Genomic DNA, 18,264 nt, shown 5'->3' with positions numbered 1-18,264 from the left:
CTTGTGCCTGGCGATCAATGACCCGAGGCCTCAGTGGGGCTGGGGCTGAAGCACCTACATGTGGCTTTTCCACAGGGCTGCTTGGCTTCCTTGAAGCCTGGAAGCTGGGTTCCCAGGCCGAGCATCCTGACAGAGGGAGGGAGGGTCTGAGCCAGGAGGAGGCTATCACCTTTCTGTGAGTTTCTCAGGGCTGCCATAACAAATTACCATACACTGGGTGGCTTAAAGCAAGATGAATTTATTATTTCATGGTCTGGAAGGCTTGGAAGTCCAAAATCAAGGTGTCAGCAGGACCTCGAAGGCTCTGTTGGAGGATATTTCCTTGCCTCTTGCAGCTTCTGGTGTGTGCCAGCAATCTTTCACATTACTCGACTGCACATGTATCGCTCCGATCTCTGCCTCTGTTCTCACAGGGCTGTGTTTCCTCCAGGTCTCTGTATCTTTGCCTCTTCTCATCAGTCATGTGGATGTAGGACCCACCCTCATGACTTCATCTTAATTACAGCTGCATAGACCCTGTTTCTGAATAAGTTTTTCATAGGTTCATTTATAGGCTCTGGGTGAACATGAATTTTTGGGGTACAACCCATGGCACCTTTTTTGTGGTCAGCAGAGTCATTTCCTCTGCGTTAGCTAGAAGTGCGTCACTAAGGCCAGCCCAAATTAAAGGGTGTGGAATTAGACTCTATCTTTGAAACAGTGTCAAAAACCTGAGGTCACATTTTAAACCACCAAATTTGCGGGGGTATAAATAATCTTTACACGACCAGCAGTGAGACACTATTTTCTTTTTAGATTTATATGCGTGTATGTATAAAACACGTTTTTAAGGGACCAAGTAGAAACAGACCCTCAGGTTTTAGTTAGTGTTTTGGCAAAAGCTAACAGAGATTCACTTGTGAAGGTCGGCATTTCTTCTACGGCCGGCACAGAGTGGTTTAATTCATTCGTTTATCTTGTTGGAGGGCTGGTCAGTCTTTTTGGGTCTGAAGATGTACTGAGATCTTCGGTACTCTCCTGGTTCCTGGTTGCTTGGTATCTACACAGTCGCCCTAGAGGCATGTGAGGGACAAATTGCCTAATACCGGAAATGCTTGGGGAAGAATCAGAAGACCCTGAGTTACTTGGTAGCACTCCATCCAGGGAATGTCCAGCTCCCTGCTATTGTGTACATTTTTGTTTGCCACAAGTTGGAGTCTGAAGTAGCTACATTTTCTATATTTTTTGTTTGTGACATTCTTTCTAGGCTGGTTTCTTGCAGCCATTTATCTGATGTTGAAATGTAGACTTTTCATTTATTATTAAAATATGTAAATTAACAGTGCAGTAGTGCAAAGAAAATCACTTGAGTTAACATTTCATTTGTAATGGAAATACAGTTCTGTGTCATTCCTGAAGGGGAGCAACTGATCTAAAAAAGAAATATTGATGAATGGAAGAAAAGAAGGGGGAATGTTGGCGACATGTTAGCTTATTTGTGTCCAGAAGAGAAAAGCTTACAAATAGAGGCCACGGGGAAGGTAGAGGGATGACAGGCCGACTGTTCACCTGCCTTAGCCTCACCTTTGTCACTCCCCGGTGTGACCTGCACCTGCATTGAGGTGGCTTCAGTGAGCGTCCTGGTTTCTCCTCTCTTTGCCTGGCAACTCAGGACATGAGGAGACTCTGTCGGGCCTTACTTGAGGGTGTGTGGCATGAAAAAACCATGTTTTAGAGGGCTTTTCTGTTGTGAATGACAGGTTCGTGGTGTTTTCATGGTTGTCGGGCAGTGAAAGAGAGGAGAGCTGATATGGTTTGTGTCCTGGGTTCTTGTGGAGCTTTGGACCTGGGCTGGGGGCTGCTCCCTTCAGCTGTAGCAGCATTTGTTTATGTCAGTGATTTCTCAGTAAGATTCTGCCTCTTAGAAAGTGACTAATGCTAAGAAGTTTGGCCATTTGTCCCACTTTAGAGTCCTTTCACACATAAGAACACATTTAATTTTTCAAAGTGCCCGACTGGGAGACAGGTGTTATGCCTCTGAAAGCTCATTGCTGGCTCTGGGGACCTGCAGAGTGGCCAGCGGGGGCTGGGCCCAGGCTGCTGGCTCCACCGCTGAATTCCCCTGTGGCAGGACACAGTTCTCGGGGTGTTCCAGTTTCTCCTCTCCGGGTCAGCTTTTCTTGCGCACCTGAGAACGAGGTGATACTCTTCTGGAGAGGTGCTTTTTTGAGGACCAGAGTGGACTTGTGCAGATCGATGTTGTTTCTTTGATTTTTATCACCTCTTATCCCTGTGACTGATGGAAGAACCAAGGGTTCTGGAAAAGCTTTTCTGTCCTTATTCCCATTAATTTTCTGATTTTCTGTGTTCAGTTGTGTGTGCTCAGTTTTCTGCCGGGTGCTGGTCTGTGCCCAGCTGTGGACCAGGCTGTGTCTGTTGTCTGTATATGTCTCATTGTGTGCTGGAGAAACACGAGTCAATGAGTCTGTTGGGGTCAGTCGTAGACAGAGAAATCACTCTGGCTGTTTGAAGCAGAAAGGGAGGATTTGGTACAGGAAGTAGGTGCCGAGGGAATGGTGGGAAGGGCCTGGAGGAGCAGTCTTGCTGGGATGGCTCCTGTCAGGACTGGCCCCAGGGCCCTGACCCAGAGGCTGAACCAGGAGGCTGCTGCAGCCTTAGCTCAGAGACAGTTCTGCACCTCCGGTCCCCTAATCCTGTTCAGCATTCCAGTCCCAAGTGAGTGCATCTGATTGGATCTAAATCCCACGGGGCATGAGTCTGGGAAATGTACTTCAGCTTTCAAGCCTCTCCAGGAAGGCACAATAAAGGTTGTGTCCACAGACGTGGGGGAGCCCACCTCCATCTTCCAGCAGCCAGGCAGGGTGGGGGTGTCCAAGTGCTGTGTGAGTCACAGGAGAGCTGTCCTCAGGTGTCTCATCTGGAAGCCAGGTGAATATGTCCCTCCAGGGGGTCAGGAGGACGGAACAGCACCAGAGGCTGGTGTTGGGCATATAGGGAGTGCAGAGGAACATAGGGGCCCTTTCCCACAGGGTCTTTTAAGCCACTTATAGAGTTTGGGCTTGAGTTGGAGGACAGGGGACCCATCACAGGTTTAAGCTGTGGATCAAAGTCATGAGATCAGATCTGGGAGCTTAAAAGGCAGGCCCTGGCCCCTGGGGAGCGTCCTTAATGGGGAGCAAGGCAGAGAGGAGGCAGACCAGTCAGGCAGCTCTTGAAATGTTCGAAGCAAAAATTGTGCTGAGTTGAGGTAAGAGCAGAATGAATTCTGCAAGGTGAGCAGATTAAAGACATCCAGCGGGAGGAATGGACGGGCCTGGGTGACAGGTACAACATGGAGAGGGGAGGGAGAGGCTGCATAGAGGCAGAAAGTGGAAAGCAGGTGAAATAAACCCATCAAAAATCTGTTTCCCTGAAAAAAAGTGGGTTTCAGAAGACTTGCAGTCTTTTCAGATTGTTAATTCTCTAGTTTGCCATTGGATGTGACCTTCAAAGATAGCTTTGTAATTAAACTTGAGTTATTTACCTCCCACATTTGAAAAAAACAAAATTAGGAAAAATGGCAAAACACTGCCGTTTACACAGATGCCCTTTTCTGCCCTGTCCCTGAATTGTAGCCGTCTGTCCTCCACGCCTTCCCTGCCCTGTGTGTCTTCCCAGGGGAAGGGGCCTGGGGCCTGTCGCTGGACCTCAGGAGGAAACTTGGGGAAAGCTTACTTGATTCAAGACTGATTTGATTTTACAATAGGCCTCGGATTATTCCACAGGGAGGGCGTTACCTTGCAGTGAGGATTCCCCGTGATGACAGTGGTTGAGCAGATGTGGCTGTTTTCTATGCATTGCTCTCTTGTTCCGCAGGCACAGGAAAAACCCTGCAGAGGGACTCGCTCTTGATCTTGGCATCTTTCTTACTGGAAAGAGCCTTGCCGTGTTTCGTTGCTGTAGGAAGTGCTGTGGACTCCCAGGGGGTGCTCCTGGGCTGGCCGGCCTGTTCTCTCTTCACTCAGATCCCTGCCCCTCTGTTCACTCTGCTTAACCCAGCACGGCAGGACATGTGTTTGATGTGACACACAGAGAGGAAATCTGACCTTGCTACCTTTTTTCCCATGTGTTTTCTCTGTGGTGCTGACAGGCGTGTGGGAGGGGCCTGTGACCTTCCTGTGGGAGAGCCCCACGCAGGCTCTGTTAGCAGCACTGGCTGCGGCCTTGTAACCTGCACACTTAACTCCGTTTTCGTTTTCTCTTTAGTCCCATATCTGTGTACACCTGTGTGCAGGGGTCAGGATTTCACCTCCCCACAGGTGAGGGCGGAGACGTTGCTCGGATTCCCAGTGGGAAGGAAAGAAGTCAAGCCACGGAAGGGGCTCAGCCAGGACTTCTCCCGCCTCCGTGCCGGGTGGGTGAGGTTGGAACCTGCCGTAAGCGCCAGCCCCACACTGTCAGGGTGGCGTTTCCTGGCTGAGTAAAGAGCGAGCAGGGAATGCTCCTGATCGCTGGTGCTGTCAGTGCTGCGTAAGGACACAAGGACCTCCTGGCCGAGCTATTTTGGGCGTAGAGAAACGGGGCCTGCATGCTTTCTGGATAGATGGTATATTGTTTTTCTAAACCTCCATATAGAGTTACGCTTAATCTCCCCCACGACCTTGCACTAAGACCCATGACTTGAGCCCCTTCTCCTGCACTGAAAGCCTAGACCCGCCTTCCTGCCCAGACCTTCCTTCCCACCCTGGGCCCCTCTGACGAGGACCCCCCTGCGCGCTCTGTGTGTGTGTCTGCTGAGCTGTTGCACACACTCATCTCCTCCTGTTCGTGCTCTCACACTCGCATTCTCACGCTCGCTCACTCCCATCCATGCCCTCACACATCAGTTCACTCCCCCCTCATTCTTTGTGTTTTTTGGGCATCTTTAAAATCGTGGTAAAATATACATCATACAGCAGTGACCATTTTCACCGTTGTAAATGCGAAGTTCGTTGGCACCGAGTCCCACCGCCACCACCATCGGTCTCCAGAACTTTCTCATCTTCATCGGAAACTCCGTACCCATTAAACAGGAGCTCGCCATGCTCTGTCCCCCAGGTCCTGGCGACCCCCATTCTACTTTCTGTCTGAATTTGACTACTCGGTGCCCCTCGTGTAAGTGGAATCATGCTTTGTCCTGTTGTGACTGGCTTATTTCACTTAGCTGATGTCTTTAACACACGCACCTTCTTACATGGATGCATTCACGCTCTCACACACACGCTCACACACACAAACTCACTCCTACCGTTTACTGGACCTTGAATGACTCAAGCTGCAAGTTCTTATACTTTCTGGTGCCCTGCGTTTCTTTAACCCCCGCGTTCATCTTCAGTTGAACACGTAGGCCCAGGCTCCTCTCTCTCTCTCTCTGAGCGCCTCCTCTGTGGGTTGGGACGCAGCCTCTCTGCTGCCGCCAGACTTTTGAGATTCTCGGTGTCATCTGCGCCGTGCACACCTCTCCCTCACTCCTGTCACCTTTGGTTGAGGGCCCTGCCTGGCCATCTCCCCACCCAGCAGTGGGCCAAGGGCAGGGGTGTGAATCGCTCATCTCTGCGCCTCCAGGCCCTGGCTCACACTGGACGCAGGATGCACACACCGTGCCGGCTTGCTGAGCTCTGAATTATTCACGTGGCTCTTGGGCCTGAGAACAGCTGTGCTCCTCAGTGCCCTCCCCCACCCCATCCACCCGAGGGAGCTGTGGATGAACATGTCTCTCCTGGCCCCTTCACAGGGAAACGGCTTTCTCCTGCTGGCGCTTGCTTCCCGGGGGGCTTACGATCGCAGGCCTTTGGGGGATTGAAGGATGCTTGTGGTTGTCAAGACTAGTGGTTTTCCATCTAGGAGCACGTGGTGGAGAGGCTAGGGGCCAGGCAGGCTGACCTGGGCCCCCCAACCCCCTGGCTCCACTGTCAATTTTTTTATGTAGACAGCTGTTAACTGATCAAACCTCCAGCCTCCCAGGGGCCATTTGGAAATGTAGGGGTGGGGCTTTTTTCTTTGGTTCTTGGTGACACGTGGACAGGGTGATACTGGCATCTAGAGGGAAGCAGAGCTCTACATAGGCTGCCGTGGGGGCGGGAGGGGAATAGTTATCCCACCCGAAATGCCCGTAGTGGGCCCCGTTAGAACACTGCAGGCCGACCTTTTGGGTTACGGCTGGGGAATATTGGGCCAGGAAAAGTTGAGTGGTGTGTCCAAAGTCAAGGAGCAAATCAGTAGCAGGCCCCACCCCAGGATCTATAGAACCTTCTGTCTTCTTTCTTTCCCACCTTTCAAGTCTTTTCATTTTCTTCAAGAAAATACCCCCATCTTCTCTCTGTTGTGAAATTACAAGTACGAATAGCGCACTAGAGAGATCTGTTCCTCTTAAAGGCCTTGAACCTACCCAAAATCTCCTTTAGGAAACAGAGGTTAACTTCAGCATCTTCTAACTGACCTTTTCCACTAAAACAAACCTTGAAGTTAAGATTCAAAAGAGAATTCATTCTTAGCTTTGCTTTGCAGTTTTAATTATTAGCCACATGACAGGATTCGGTGTGTCTGCCTGCGTATGGAGACCAGTCGTGGAACATTTTAAACATGAAAAAGTAGACGGGATGATTTACTGGACCCCCCGTGTGTCTAACATCCAGCGTCAGTGATTATAACTCATACTTTTTCACTATTAAATATTTCAGTATATATCTCCAAGCGGTGGGGTCTTCTCTTTCCCATAAATCCAGTAAATCCTTTACATCAAACTGCCAAACTGTTTTCCACAGCGACTGCACCATTTACACTCTCATCAGCTGTGTGTGAGGGTCCAGTTCTTCCACATCTTCGTCGATACGTATCCCCCCCCCCTTTTTTTTTTTACTTGTCATTGACCTGGTATATGTTAAGTGGCATCTTCTCGTTTTGGTTTGATTTCTCTTGACTTATGCTTGCTGAGCATCTTTCACATACTTATCTGCCATTTATGTATTTGAATAGACATTTGAAGAAATGTCTATTCAAAGCCTTTCCCCAACTTGTTTCTCTTTCCTTAATGTCACTACTAGAGAATTTAAAATTCCTGCGTGTGGCTAATATATTTCTGTTGGATGGCACTTCTCTGGGAGATTTTGAAATTCCTGAGGGGTGAAATGAAGACACTAATGAATACTTCATATCTTCCCTTCATGCTTAATACCAAGCCCAGGTCCCTAAGGTGAAGTTTTGCATTTTAAGGTTCATCTCCCCGAGGCACTAACAGGAATATCATTACCAAGACGTTATCCAGGCACCTGAGAGCCAGTGGGGTTGACAGGGTTGGATGGTTTGAGGATCCTCTTTAGCAAGGCTTAGAGTATTAGGGTCCACCCTCCCCTTCAAGGCAGGTTGGTTATTTTAATGAGCCAGATAAATGTAGCAGTAAAAGTTACCTCTTTTTTATAATGCAGTTAGCATCACACTTCAGTGAGCTTCTCAAAAATTAGTACTTTAAAATTTTAGCTGTTTACGTAGCTTACTGAGCTTACAGAACATCATTCATTGCAGATTTACTGCTTTGGAAATGTACTGTGAAATGCTGAGCTTATTTTTCTAGGAATCTAATTTAGAAATAGTTTGATCAAATATACTTGTTTCCCAGAATACAGTGGCGATAATGAATCTGTATGTGGAGGACTCCTCTTGAGATCTTCCGAGTTCAGTTCCCTGTTACGTTCCTGTGGCACTTCTTGCGCTTCCTTACCTGCTGCTGAGCGTTCCCAGGGGACGGTCCCCGCACACCTGGAGGGGCAGCAACCCCAAGTCACTCTGCACCAACATGTGAAAAACGACCGGGTTGACTGTATCATTCATTTAAAAATAATTTTGTTTAATGCAGGTGGTTTTTTTCTTTTTGTTGAACTCCCCAAAGAGCGATAAGCAGTTTCATTGTTTTCCTGAAAATGATCTGACAAGATTTACAATATAAATGATAAAACTGCATATAAAAGCTTGATGGAATTTTATGATCCTTTCCTCATTTACTGAAGTGGAGACTGTATTTTTCGATGCATAAGTAAGTAGGTGGAGGAAGACAACTAAAATATATTTTCTTGGGCAGAATATAGTCACATGGGAGACTGAAATATCTCCAGATACCTCAGAATGTAGCAATTTCTGAACCTTCCTAATCCCCCAGACAGTTGCAAACTCCATATGGATTTTTTGGGGGTGGGGCTAAGGGGAATGAGTAGAGAAGGGACAAGTCAGATTGCCATAATTTTTATATTGCCAGAATTTAGACATGATTTACCCAGGAGATGGCCGTTTTTGAGATGTAACCAATGTATGATCATTTAAGTGTTCCTTTTCTGTTTCTGTTTGTTTCAGCCCCGGTGTTCGGAGGGAAGGAGTTTTTGATGCCTAGGCGAGGTGGAAGTTTAAGTGTACAGTTCGGTAGCTTTAAATATATTCATGTTGTGCAAAAGAGCTCTAGATATTTTTTACCACGCAACACTGAGACTCTGTGCTCATTCAACCCTAATTTCCCTCCCTCCTCCCTCAGGACTTGGCAACTATCCACCTTTCTACCTTCTGTTTCTATGGTTTTGACTGCTTTAGAGCCTTCGTATGAGTGGAATTGTACAGTATTTGTCCTTTTGTGACTGAATTGTTTTGCTTAGCATTGTGTACTCGAGGTCCATCCATGGTGTAGCATGTGCCACTCATTTTTAAAGGCTGCATAATACTCTATTGTATGCACATTTCCTTTACCTATTGAGGGACACTGGCTCCTGTGAATAGTGCTGCTATAAAACATAGGGATGCAGATGTTGCTTCAAGACCTTGCTTTGAGTTCTTCCAGATATATACTCAGAAGTGAGAATACTGGATTATATGATCATCTTTTTTGTTTTTAGTTGAATAGGTGCAAGCCTTTTCCGAGATTAGCAGGAGCTGCAAGCTATGTAAATCGGATTTCCTGCTGTGCAGATCCTCCTGTCATTGCAGGTTCTCTGCTCTCTGCTTCCCATGTAGAAAAAATATATATATTTTTCTTTTTTGTTGGCCTGCAATATCTATAAGCACCCCTCTGGATAACCTCTTCTTGCACAATTAATTATACAGCATATTATCACTGTGACTTCTTTCCTCTTTACCAGGAAATGTTCCTGTGCTCATATCTCCCAAAATAAACACCAGATTAGTCTCGCCAGATTTCTTTCCTGGGAGCACGCCCCTGTATTCATAAGTACCTGACTCCAGAAAACTCTGTCCAGGCCAAAGAAAGAGCAAGGGCTGGACATAGAAATCCAGGAGGAAGCCACGAGCACGGAAGGGGGAGGTGGTGTGATTGTCATTGTCACCATTAACCAGGAGTGGGACAGAAATGTGTCTCCAAGTTATGGGTGACATATCCAGTATGTGGCATTTTCTGAACTTTGTTAAAGGTTATGACACAGTAAGAAACTTTTCTATTTTGGCCCAATATCCAGTGTGTGTGTTTACAAAAGAGCACTTACCAGTGTGATGTGCTCTGATATTTAATATTCTAGTCCCGTCTTTTTCAGGTTTCTGTTTGCTTTTAGCACTGCGTGCACTCCGCTAGATTGGTGTCCTACTAGGGGTTTAGACCCAATTTGGCAAGTAGTGATGGAGAGCTTGTTTCCTGGAGCCAGCCTGCTGGGGCTCCAGTGTGGCTTTGCCTGTTTGCTGTTGAGGGAGCCATATGACCTCGAGCTTCCTAAGCAATCTGTGCCTCAGTTCCCTACCCCCTACAATGAAGAATGTTCTGTGCACCTCATACAGCTGGTTGAAGAGTCACTGAGGGCGTGGATGTGGAGCGCTCAGCAGCGCACCTGCTGCAAGGCGCATACAGGCTGTTGGTCGGGCTCAGCAGCACACTCATGCTTATTTTTTTTAACTTTTTTTTTACGTCGTTATCTTGAGTCCTGTGTTGCCTTTCCCCTTTTCTGTCATCAGCATTCCCAACTTTGTGTAACTAACTGGGTGTGAACCCTCCTCTCCCCAGGCTTGTAGACTGTGGACAGAAGGAAGGAAGAGGCCAGAGGTTAACATGGCTCAGGACTCCGTGCCAGTGGAGTGGTCGCCCAGTCTCCTCCTCTTTGCTCTGTTAGCTGGCCTGGAATTCAGAGTTTGACTTCTGATTAAGGATGGGACTGTACCCAGGCTTCCCCAGACAAAGGCCAGGGTTCCGATTCAGCCAGGCATCCTGGGGCCTTGCACGAGGAGGGGCCGCTCCTGGAGTTCAGATAGACGGGGGGGACCCTGTTACCCCTTCCTCCGGTTACAAGCTGATGGTTGGCAAGCAGATCTCTCTCTGCATGATAGTTCCATTTCCGGCTGTGAGCGGCAGATAGGCCCCCAGAGAGCTGCCCACCCTGGGGCCCGCCCTCCTGCTCTAGGGGAGAGGGGTTGCACCCTTCCTTTTCCCCACGTGTGCGTCTTACATGGGCTCTTCTGAGGGGTTAGGGTCTGGGTGTTTCATTCTGCGTTTCTCTTCCTTGCAGGCAGTTTTAGTGAGTAATATCACCACAGGCGAGAGGCTCATCCGAACCCTGCAAGGTGAGCCCCCTCCCCTCCTCCGCACCAGACATCAGGCCTTCGGGGTGGGGGGACCCACCTTTCCTCTTGTCCTTCTCTAGGGTTTCTTATTCTGATCTCATGATGGGTGTGATTACGAGTGATTGAGTATCTTTATTCTTTTTGCCTAACTATATTTCCTTAAAGAGCTTTTCCTTTAAAAGGGTTACTGAGTACATTGCAAGCTGTTTTCTAACAGAAGAACTTACACTCCCATTTTTTGATATGATGAGAGATACACACACACACACACACACGCGCGCGCGCGCCACACACATATCTATGATGTGTATGTGATCTGTTTTATATATATGTTGTATATACCGGGTGGGGCAGAAGTAGGTTTATAGTTGTCAGTACACGAAACAGAGTTTGTTTTTATTATTACTTATTAATTATTGTATCCTTTTCCATACGAACAACTACAAACCTCCTTTTCCCCCACCCTGTGGTTCCACTGGACGGTGCTGGTCTAGGATTCTAAGAATATTAATAGGGGAAATGCAGGGTTACGCACAGTTAAGTGGGTTACCTGGCTCCCGGGGGCTTCTCAGGCCTGTGGTCTGCTGATGTTCCTGATCAGCCCTCACGAAGGGGGTCTGGTCTGCAGCCTTTCCCATGCAGCCATGTGTGCTCGGTGACGGATGGATGTCTTTTGAGAAATGTGTCATTAGGCAATTTCGTCACTGTGTAAACGGCACAGAGTGCACTCCCCCAAACCTGATGCACAGCCCACTGCGTGCCTGGGCTGCATGGTTACCACCGTCACGTATGTGCCCATCGCTGACCAGAGCAGCGTTATGCAGAGTGACTGTACTTAGTATTTTTAAAAAACTTTGATCAGGTGCAGTTGACACACGGTGAACACATTTTTAAAGAGCACAGTTTGACAAGTTTTGACATAAGTGTGCGTGTCAAGAAACCACCACCAGAATCAACCCAGAGAACATATCCCTCACCCAGAAGTTTCTTTGTGCCCGTTGGTAATCCTCCCCGGGTAGCCTCTGATCTGCTTGCTGTCTCTGCAGATTAGTTTGCATTTTTACAGTCTTACATACCTGGAATCAGACAGTGTACGTATAGTGTATATACTTTTTTGTCTGGCTTCTTTCACTCAGCACACTTTGAAATCTGTCCGTGCTGCTGTGGGTGGCAGTAGTTCATTCCCTTTCATCGCAGAATAGTATTCCATTGCCCCATGCTTGGTTTGATTGTGGAATCTTTTTTTTTAAGGTTAGGTTTATTGAACCGTAATTTACACGTAATAATGTTTCCCCTTCGCAGTGTGCCTTTCTGTGTGTTTTGATAAATGCACTTAGACCACCACAGTCACTGTCAAGACACAGTCCATGCCTGTCACTCCAGAAGTTCCTGCCTCACCTTCGTGGTCAATCTCCTGCCCAGTCTCAGCCTCAGGCACCCGCTGAGCAGTTTCCCACCCCACCCCCTCCTGGTTTTGTCTTTTCGAGGACATTGATTATGTGTTTTTGGATGGGTCCATGTTGCTGTGTGCATCAGCATTCCACCGAGTCCTTCACTTTCATTTATTTCCCCCCAGAGAACCTTGCAGGTCTGGAGTTGCAAGGACAGGCATTGGGGACCGCAGGTGTCTCTCCAGGGCTGTGTCCCCGCCCTGGTTGCTGCCGTCTGCCCATTCTGGTGTCACCTCTAGGGCAGCTTGTCCTTCTACCTCCAGCTTGGCGCTTTGTCAGAGGCTGCTTTTTTCTGTAGAGCTTTTACAAGATTTTTGTTTTCATTGTTTTGTAGCATCCCATCCTTTCAGTTTTGCAGTTCTTATCAGACTTGTAAATACCTACTTAATTTCTGTTTTTCCTACTGTGTTGCTTTTATGAGCCAAGCCCTCAGGGCATCCGGGCTGAGGCTGATGAATTTCCTCAAAGAAAGCTGCAGTTTCCCAGATAAAGAGGGCCAGTGATTCATGAACCCAGGGGCCTCAGAGAATAGCTTGGCTGTGGATAGATGCCAGGAGGATACTGGCAGTAGCCTGGCAGCCAAGGACGGGGGTTTGGCAGGAGGGGCTACTGACTTGATCAGGTGTCAGAATCAGTGGGGTACATAGCAGTGTTTGTGACCTTGTGGGGCAGCTCAGGGTTTATGACGTCTAAAAAAGAAACAGGCATTTTAAGGGTTGGAGGTCAAAAAGGAGATTTAAGAGAGAAGAGACGTTTGGAAAATAAGCAAGGTGCCAGGTCCTGTAGGATCGTAGGTCTTGCAGGGCCGCTTTCGGGGCTGGGGTGTCGTGGGTGCTGGAGGGGCTGTGCTCTTACCCATTCCTCTTTCCCTCCGCTGGCGTGCCACTGCCCACTGTGTTCTGGTTGTGCATTTTGACGTGTCTGCTGTTGTCCTGACGACCATCCTGGTGACCTGTGTGATCTCTTGTCCTCTTGGCTCAGACCAGTTAAAGGCCCTGCAGAAGAATTACGGCAAGCTGCAGCAGGAGGTCCTCCAGTTTCAGAGGAACCAGACCAACCTGGAGAGGAAGTTCTCCTACGACCTGTAAGTGTGGCTCGGCCTCGGTGCGTGCACGCGGGGGCTGCGGGCAGCAGACGGGGCCCAGCACAGTCTCCACTCGCCCCTCCCGTTGTAGAGCACACAGGACTCTGCGGGGAAGGTCCAGTCCCTTCCAGGAGGCAGGCCCTTCAGAAATAATGCATTTTATGTTTTAAGCGTTAGCAGTGTTTCACAAAGCCGTGGAAAAGTGTTAGCCAGTGGGCTCATAACCCAAGCTAAATAAGGGGGCAGTTCTCCTCAGCAGGAAATGACGAACTCAGCATATGTTAAACCGTAATGTAACTTAACACTCAGTGAAGCACAGGCGAGCACTCCGACGTGCAGGCGAACTGGTTCAGTCTGTAAATCTAAGGCCTTTAAAAGTGCTTCCAGAAGTGCTCAGATGTGGCCTAAGTCTACGTCCCAGGCCAAGAGGCAGGGTGGCATAACACCTTTTGTTTTCTTGAGGCTTTTAAGTGTCTTTCCAAATTTCTGCAGTGAGAATGGAGTACTTTTATTTTTCCAGCTTTATGGAGGTACGATTGACGGATGTGTATATTTAAGGTGTAAAACATGATGTTTTGCTATGCAGGGTGAAATGTTGCCCCTGATCAAGCTGCTTAAGCATCTGTAATCTCACATACTTACCTTTTTTGTGTGTTTCGGGAGAACACTCACTCTGTTCTCTTAGTAAATTCCAAGTATACAATACATTGTTATTAACTGTAGTCACCATGCTATACATTAGACCTTTGGCTTATAGCTTTGACATCTGTATTAAGTTGATAACAACCTTAGTCACATACAAAAACTGCAGTTTTACTTATTGGAGTATTTTTAGGATCAAAACAAAACAAACTTTTAAAAAGTTAGGTAAACCCATTAAGTAGGATGGTAAAAAGAAAACAATTTAGAGGGTAGAGAATGAAGTTGTAGTTGGTGTATTTTTCCCCCTTTTTCCCCTCATAAAAACAATGTAACTCAGGCGTAGGAAGTTTGGGATTTGGAGACGTGCAGCCACCCACGACCCTGGCCCTCTTTTCTGTTAGACTTACTCCTCTCTAGCCTGTGCCCAAGTTCACACAAATTTTTTACATAATTGCAGTCATTGTTAAAATTTTTAAATCTTTTTATTTTTTTTTACTTGCATTATGTATGTATAAAAATTCGTGTTCCAAAATGTTTCACCATTAGAAATGGCTGGTTAATATTCCATACTGTGGAGGTATCAAATTTAACTTACCATGTCCCTGTTTGTTGGATATTTAGGTGACTTCTAAGTTTTGGTTATTGTAACTGGCCTAACATTAATGCCTATAACTTTTAAAAAATACTATTTGGGCCCAGCTGGCATGGCTCAGCAGTTGAGCATCGACCTAGGATCCAGGAGATTGCGGTTTGATTCCCGGTCAGGGCACATGCCCAGGTTGCGGGCTCGATCCCCAGTCGGGGGTGTGCAGGAGGCAGCCCATCAGTGACTCTTTCATCATTGATGTTTCTATCTCTCTCTCTCCCTCTTTCTTCCACTCTCTGAAATCAATAAAGACATTTAAAAAAATAATAAAATAAATATTATTTTGGATTATTTCCTTCTAAAAAAGACTCAACTCTGGGTTTAGTGTGTCATTTGGTATAAATTGCCAAATTGCCTTCTGAAAAGATTTTGGCCACCTGCATGGAGACCAAAAAGGTAAGTGTGTGAGATTATGGATGGTTAAGTAGCTTGATCGGGAGCAGCATTTCACAGTGTGTACTAAAACATCATGCTTTACACCTTAAATGTACACATCCGTGTGAGTACGTCTTCTCATACCTATTGCCCTTGTAGGGATTCCGATGTCTTCCAAGGGATTGTCTACTCCCTGTAATATCCTCCTGATCACTTTAAAGCCAAATATAACTCAAACCAGGAACCCCCAATACATAAATATGCAAAGGACATGTGTAGTCAATGCAAAGGAAACATAAGAAAATACACATATGGAACCTGACTGACCTCGGCCATTGGTTCTCATTGGGTAGCATTTTTCCCCAAGGAGACTTTTGGAGGACATTTTTGGTTGTCACAACTCAAGAGGGTGCTACTGGCATCTAGTGTGTAGAGAATAGGGATGCTGCTAAGCATCCTACAAAGACGGCTCCTCCCACAACAAAATTTTACCTGCCCTAAAATACCAGTAGTTGCTAGTTGAGAAACCCTGAGCTATGCTGGTAATCAGTGAAAACTTTCAGACAAAGATGAAGTACCCAGTCTTTTTTTTTTTTTTTTTAATATGTTTTTATTGATTTCAGAGAGAGGAAAGGAGAGAAAGAGAGAGAAATAGAAGCCTCAATGATGAGAGAGTCACATGCCCCCTGCTGGGGATCAAGCCCAAAACCTGGGCATGTGCCCTGACCATGAATCGAATTGTGACCTGGTTCATAGGTTGATGCTCAACCACTGAGCCAAGCTGGCACGGCCGCCGCAGTCTTATTATTATTCATCCTTGAAAGACATCTTAACACATATATTTCCCCTCCATTGACTGAGATACAGTAAGCCATTAATGGCCTCACTTGATATATTTGACCTGGAAGACTACGCCGGACCACATTCAGGGCCCAGTGGCAGGGAGGGCAGCTCTGTTTCCCGGGTAGGAGAAGTCAGACAACCAGTGAGCAGAATGTTCCAACCTGGGTTGGCTATGTGTGCGGGACGCACTGTTTTCTCTTCGGAGGATGACGGATTAAAAACTCTGGCTGAGCACATCTGTTTCATTAGTTGTGTCCAAAGCCCTGAACCGGATACAAGATGCTTCCCAGCGATGGCGTTCATGGAATGTTGAAAGCCGGAAAGAGTTGTCTGTTCTTAACTTTCTTTGGATTTTAGACCCTTTGTGAGGACCTGATAAAAGGTGGGAACACCTTGTTAGAAAATCTATAAATGGACATTTATAAATTGTTGTGCATCAGGGTCCCACAAGTTGAGTGTGCAATGTTGTGTACATGTCCATGTATAAATTTGCCCATCCTCTGTTAAAACACCCTCCCTCTCTGGTCTCAACATTTTATAAAAGGCAATGCTGAAAATGAAGAAACGGGTGGGAAGGCCAAGTTTCCTGAGGAATGAGTTAAGTGTTCTTTCTTCAGACATCACAGTGAGCACACGCCCCCACTTCTTACTCCTGCCCCGTGGCAGACATCACTAAGCGATCCCTGTACTTGGTCCAAGCACAGGCTTGCGTTCTCTCCCCATGGCACGTGGGGTTGGTGCATGAGGTGAGCTGCCTGCCCTCCCGTCTCCGTGGGCCGTGAGGAGGCAGGGCTCTGGACTGGAATGAGTCGTACTCTGACGTCAGCACCCGGCTAATCAGATCGTCGCCTTGCTAGATTCCTATACTGAGCTCATTCCGTTCATAGTCTTCCGACCATCAGTTGCACCAGTTAGGATGATCCCTCATCTTGTATGTTTCTACATTTTAGCTCCAGTTATTGCCGGAACATGCACCATGTAGGTGTAAGAAAAGCTGGCCTGAGCCTCCAGAAAGTAACACTGTCACGATCTGTATGACCTGCGTCCCAGAATTTGAGCTTCCTTCGGAGGTTGTTCCTCTGTCGAGGTGGAAAGTGGAAAGCTGACCTTAATCCGCAGGGCTGAGAGAGAGGATTTTTGTACTTGATTTTGGCAGGGGGAAGAGCAGGCGAACACAGTATTTCCTTCTTGTAGGTTTAAAGGTCCAGGAACGGCCCTGCACCTGCTTGTTTGCTAATCCTGAGCTTCTGTGAAATTGTTGGATAACAGTGAATTGGACACATCCGGTTCTTTCAGAATAGAGGTGTCTCTCTTTTTGTTCGCTGTGCTAAGCTACTGGGCACTAGTCTGCCACCTGTGGCTTGCATGTGTGTGAGAAATTTTTATAAATGAATTTTCACCAATTCCTCTCTTGATCTACAAGCTCTGCAAAGTCAGAAGCTCTGTCTTTAATTATTTCTAAAGTACCTGATGTCCGTATGTGGGTGGTACATTGCGATCCAGTGAGTCCTTTGAACTGATGGGCGTATTACAGGAGTTAGAGGTTCGAGTGCACTTACACTGGGCTCTGACAAGCGTGTGGCTCGGAAGAGGCGGCCGTGTGGTAGGGAGAGCGCTGCACAGACAGGAAACCACAGTCCGGCTTCTGATTCCCACCTTCTGTCTTTCTGCAACCCTGGATGGTGTCAGTCAGGTCATCTCTCAGCTTCCTTGTTTGTACAAGTGGGCGATTCTCTCAATTACTTTATAACCAACACTTGAGATACTCTAATTAAATGAATTCCAGGTAGATAGCTGAAGTGATACCTCTAAGTGTCTGCTAACTAGGAGCTTGGCTGAGTTAGTTTGTACCTTCCACCAGAGGTTCTCACACCAACCAGGCATCCTCCAGTTCAGTTCAATTATCTTTATTTTTTAAAAATAACTTAGAATTTTAGAATTTTATATTTATTTCCAAATAGTACAGAGAGTTCCTGTATATTCCATACCCAGTGTCCCCTATTGTTAACACTTTATATTAGTGTGGTGTATTTGTCACAATTAACCAATATAGATACATTATTATTAATGAAAATTAACACTTTATTTAGATTTCCTCAGTTCTTCCCTTTTTTTGTCCAGGATCCCATTCATGTATTCGTCATATGTCCTTAGGCTCCTCTTGACGGTGATTGTTTCTCAGACTTTTTATGATTGTGATAGTTTTGAGGAGTAATGCTCAGGTATTTTGTATAATTCTTTAGAACAACTTACCTCAGGAAAGTTCTGTACTTAAAATTACAGTCTTATTATAAAGGATACTACGGAACAGCTAAAAGAGATGGTAGAGACTCATGGGCAAGGGGTGGGGTGGGGGCAGGATCTTCTACTGGAGTTGGGGTGCCACCTTTCTGGTATGTACTTTTGTTCACCAACCGGGAAGCTTGCCAGGCTACATGGTCCAGAATTTCTCTCTGAGGTTTTAGTCTGTAGACGTGATTGATTATGTTATTGGTTTCCCAATTGATCTCAATCTCTAGTCCCTCCCCTCTCTCTGGAAGATGGGGGTGTGGGGCTGAAAGTTCTAGCCCCTTAATCACAGGATTGGTTCCTCTGGCCACCAGTCTCATCCTGAAGCTTTGTAGGCCCCTCTCGGTGAGTTGACCCATTAGCACAGGTAAGGTCCA

The 18,264-nt window shown here is 46.8% G+C and overlaps 1 protein-coding gene across 1 annotated transcript in view; it reads left to right on the top strand.

Annotated features, from left to right (window-relative positions):
- GOLM1 (golgi membrane protein 1) overlaps nucleotides 1-18,264 on the top strand; it is a 41,361-nt gene that overhangs the window by 13,122 nt on the left and 9,975 nt on the right. Inside the window, exons 4-5 of the mRNA XM_087822735.1 lie at nucleotides 10,503-10,557; nucleotides 12,990-13,092. Coding sequence (XP_087678861.1) covers nucleotides 10,503-10,557; nucleotides 12,990-13,092 — 158 coding nt within the window. The remainder of the gene's footprint in view (nucleotides 1-10,502; nucleotides 10,558-12,989; nucleotides 13,093-18,264) is intronic.

This window comes from Miniopterus natalensis, chromosome 12 (genome assembly GCF_054644295.1).
Source record: "Miniopterus natalensis isolate mMinNat1 chromosome 12, mMinNat1.hap1, whole genome shotgun sequence".
Classification (NCBI taxonomy): Eukaryota; Metazoa; Chordata; class Mammalia; order Chiroptera; family Miniopteridae; genus Miniopterus; species Miniopterus natalensis.
The sequence above is the reverse complement of the archived record's forward strand: the minus strand, read 5'-3'. Positions and strand labels throughout refer to the sequence as shown.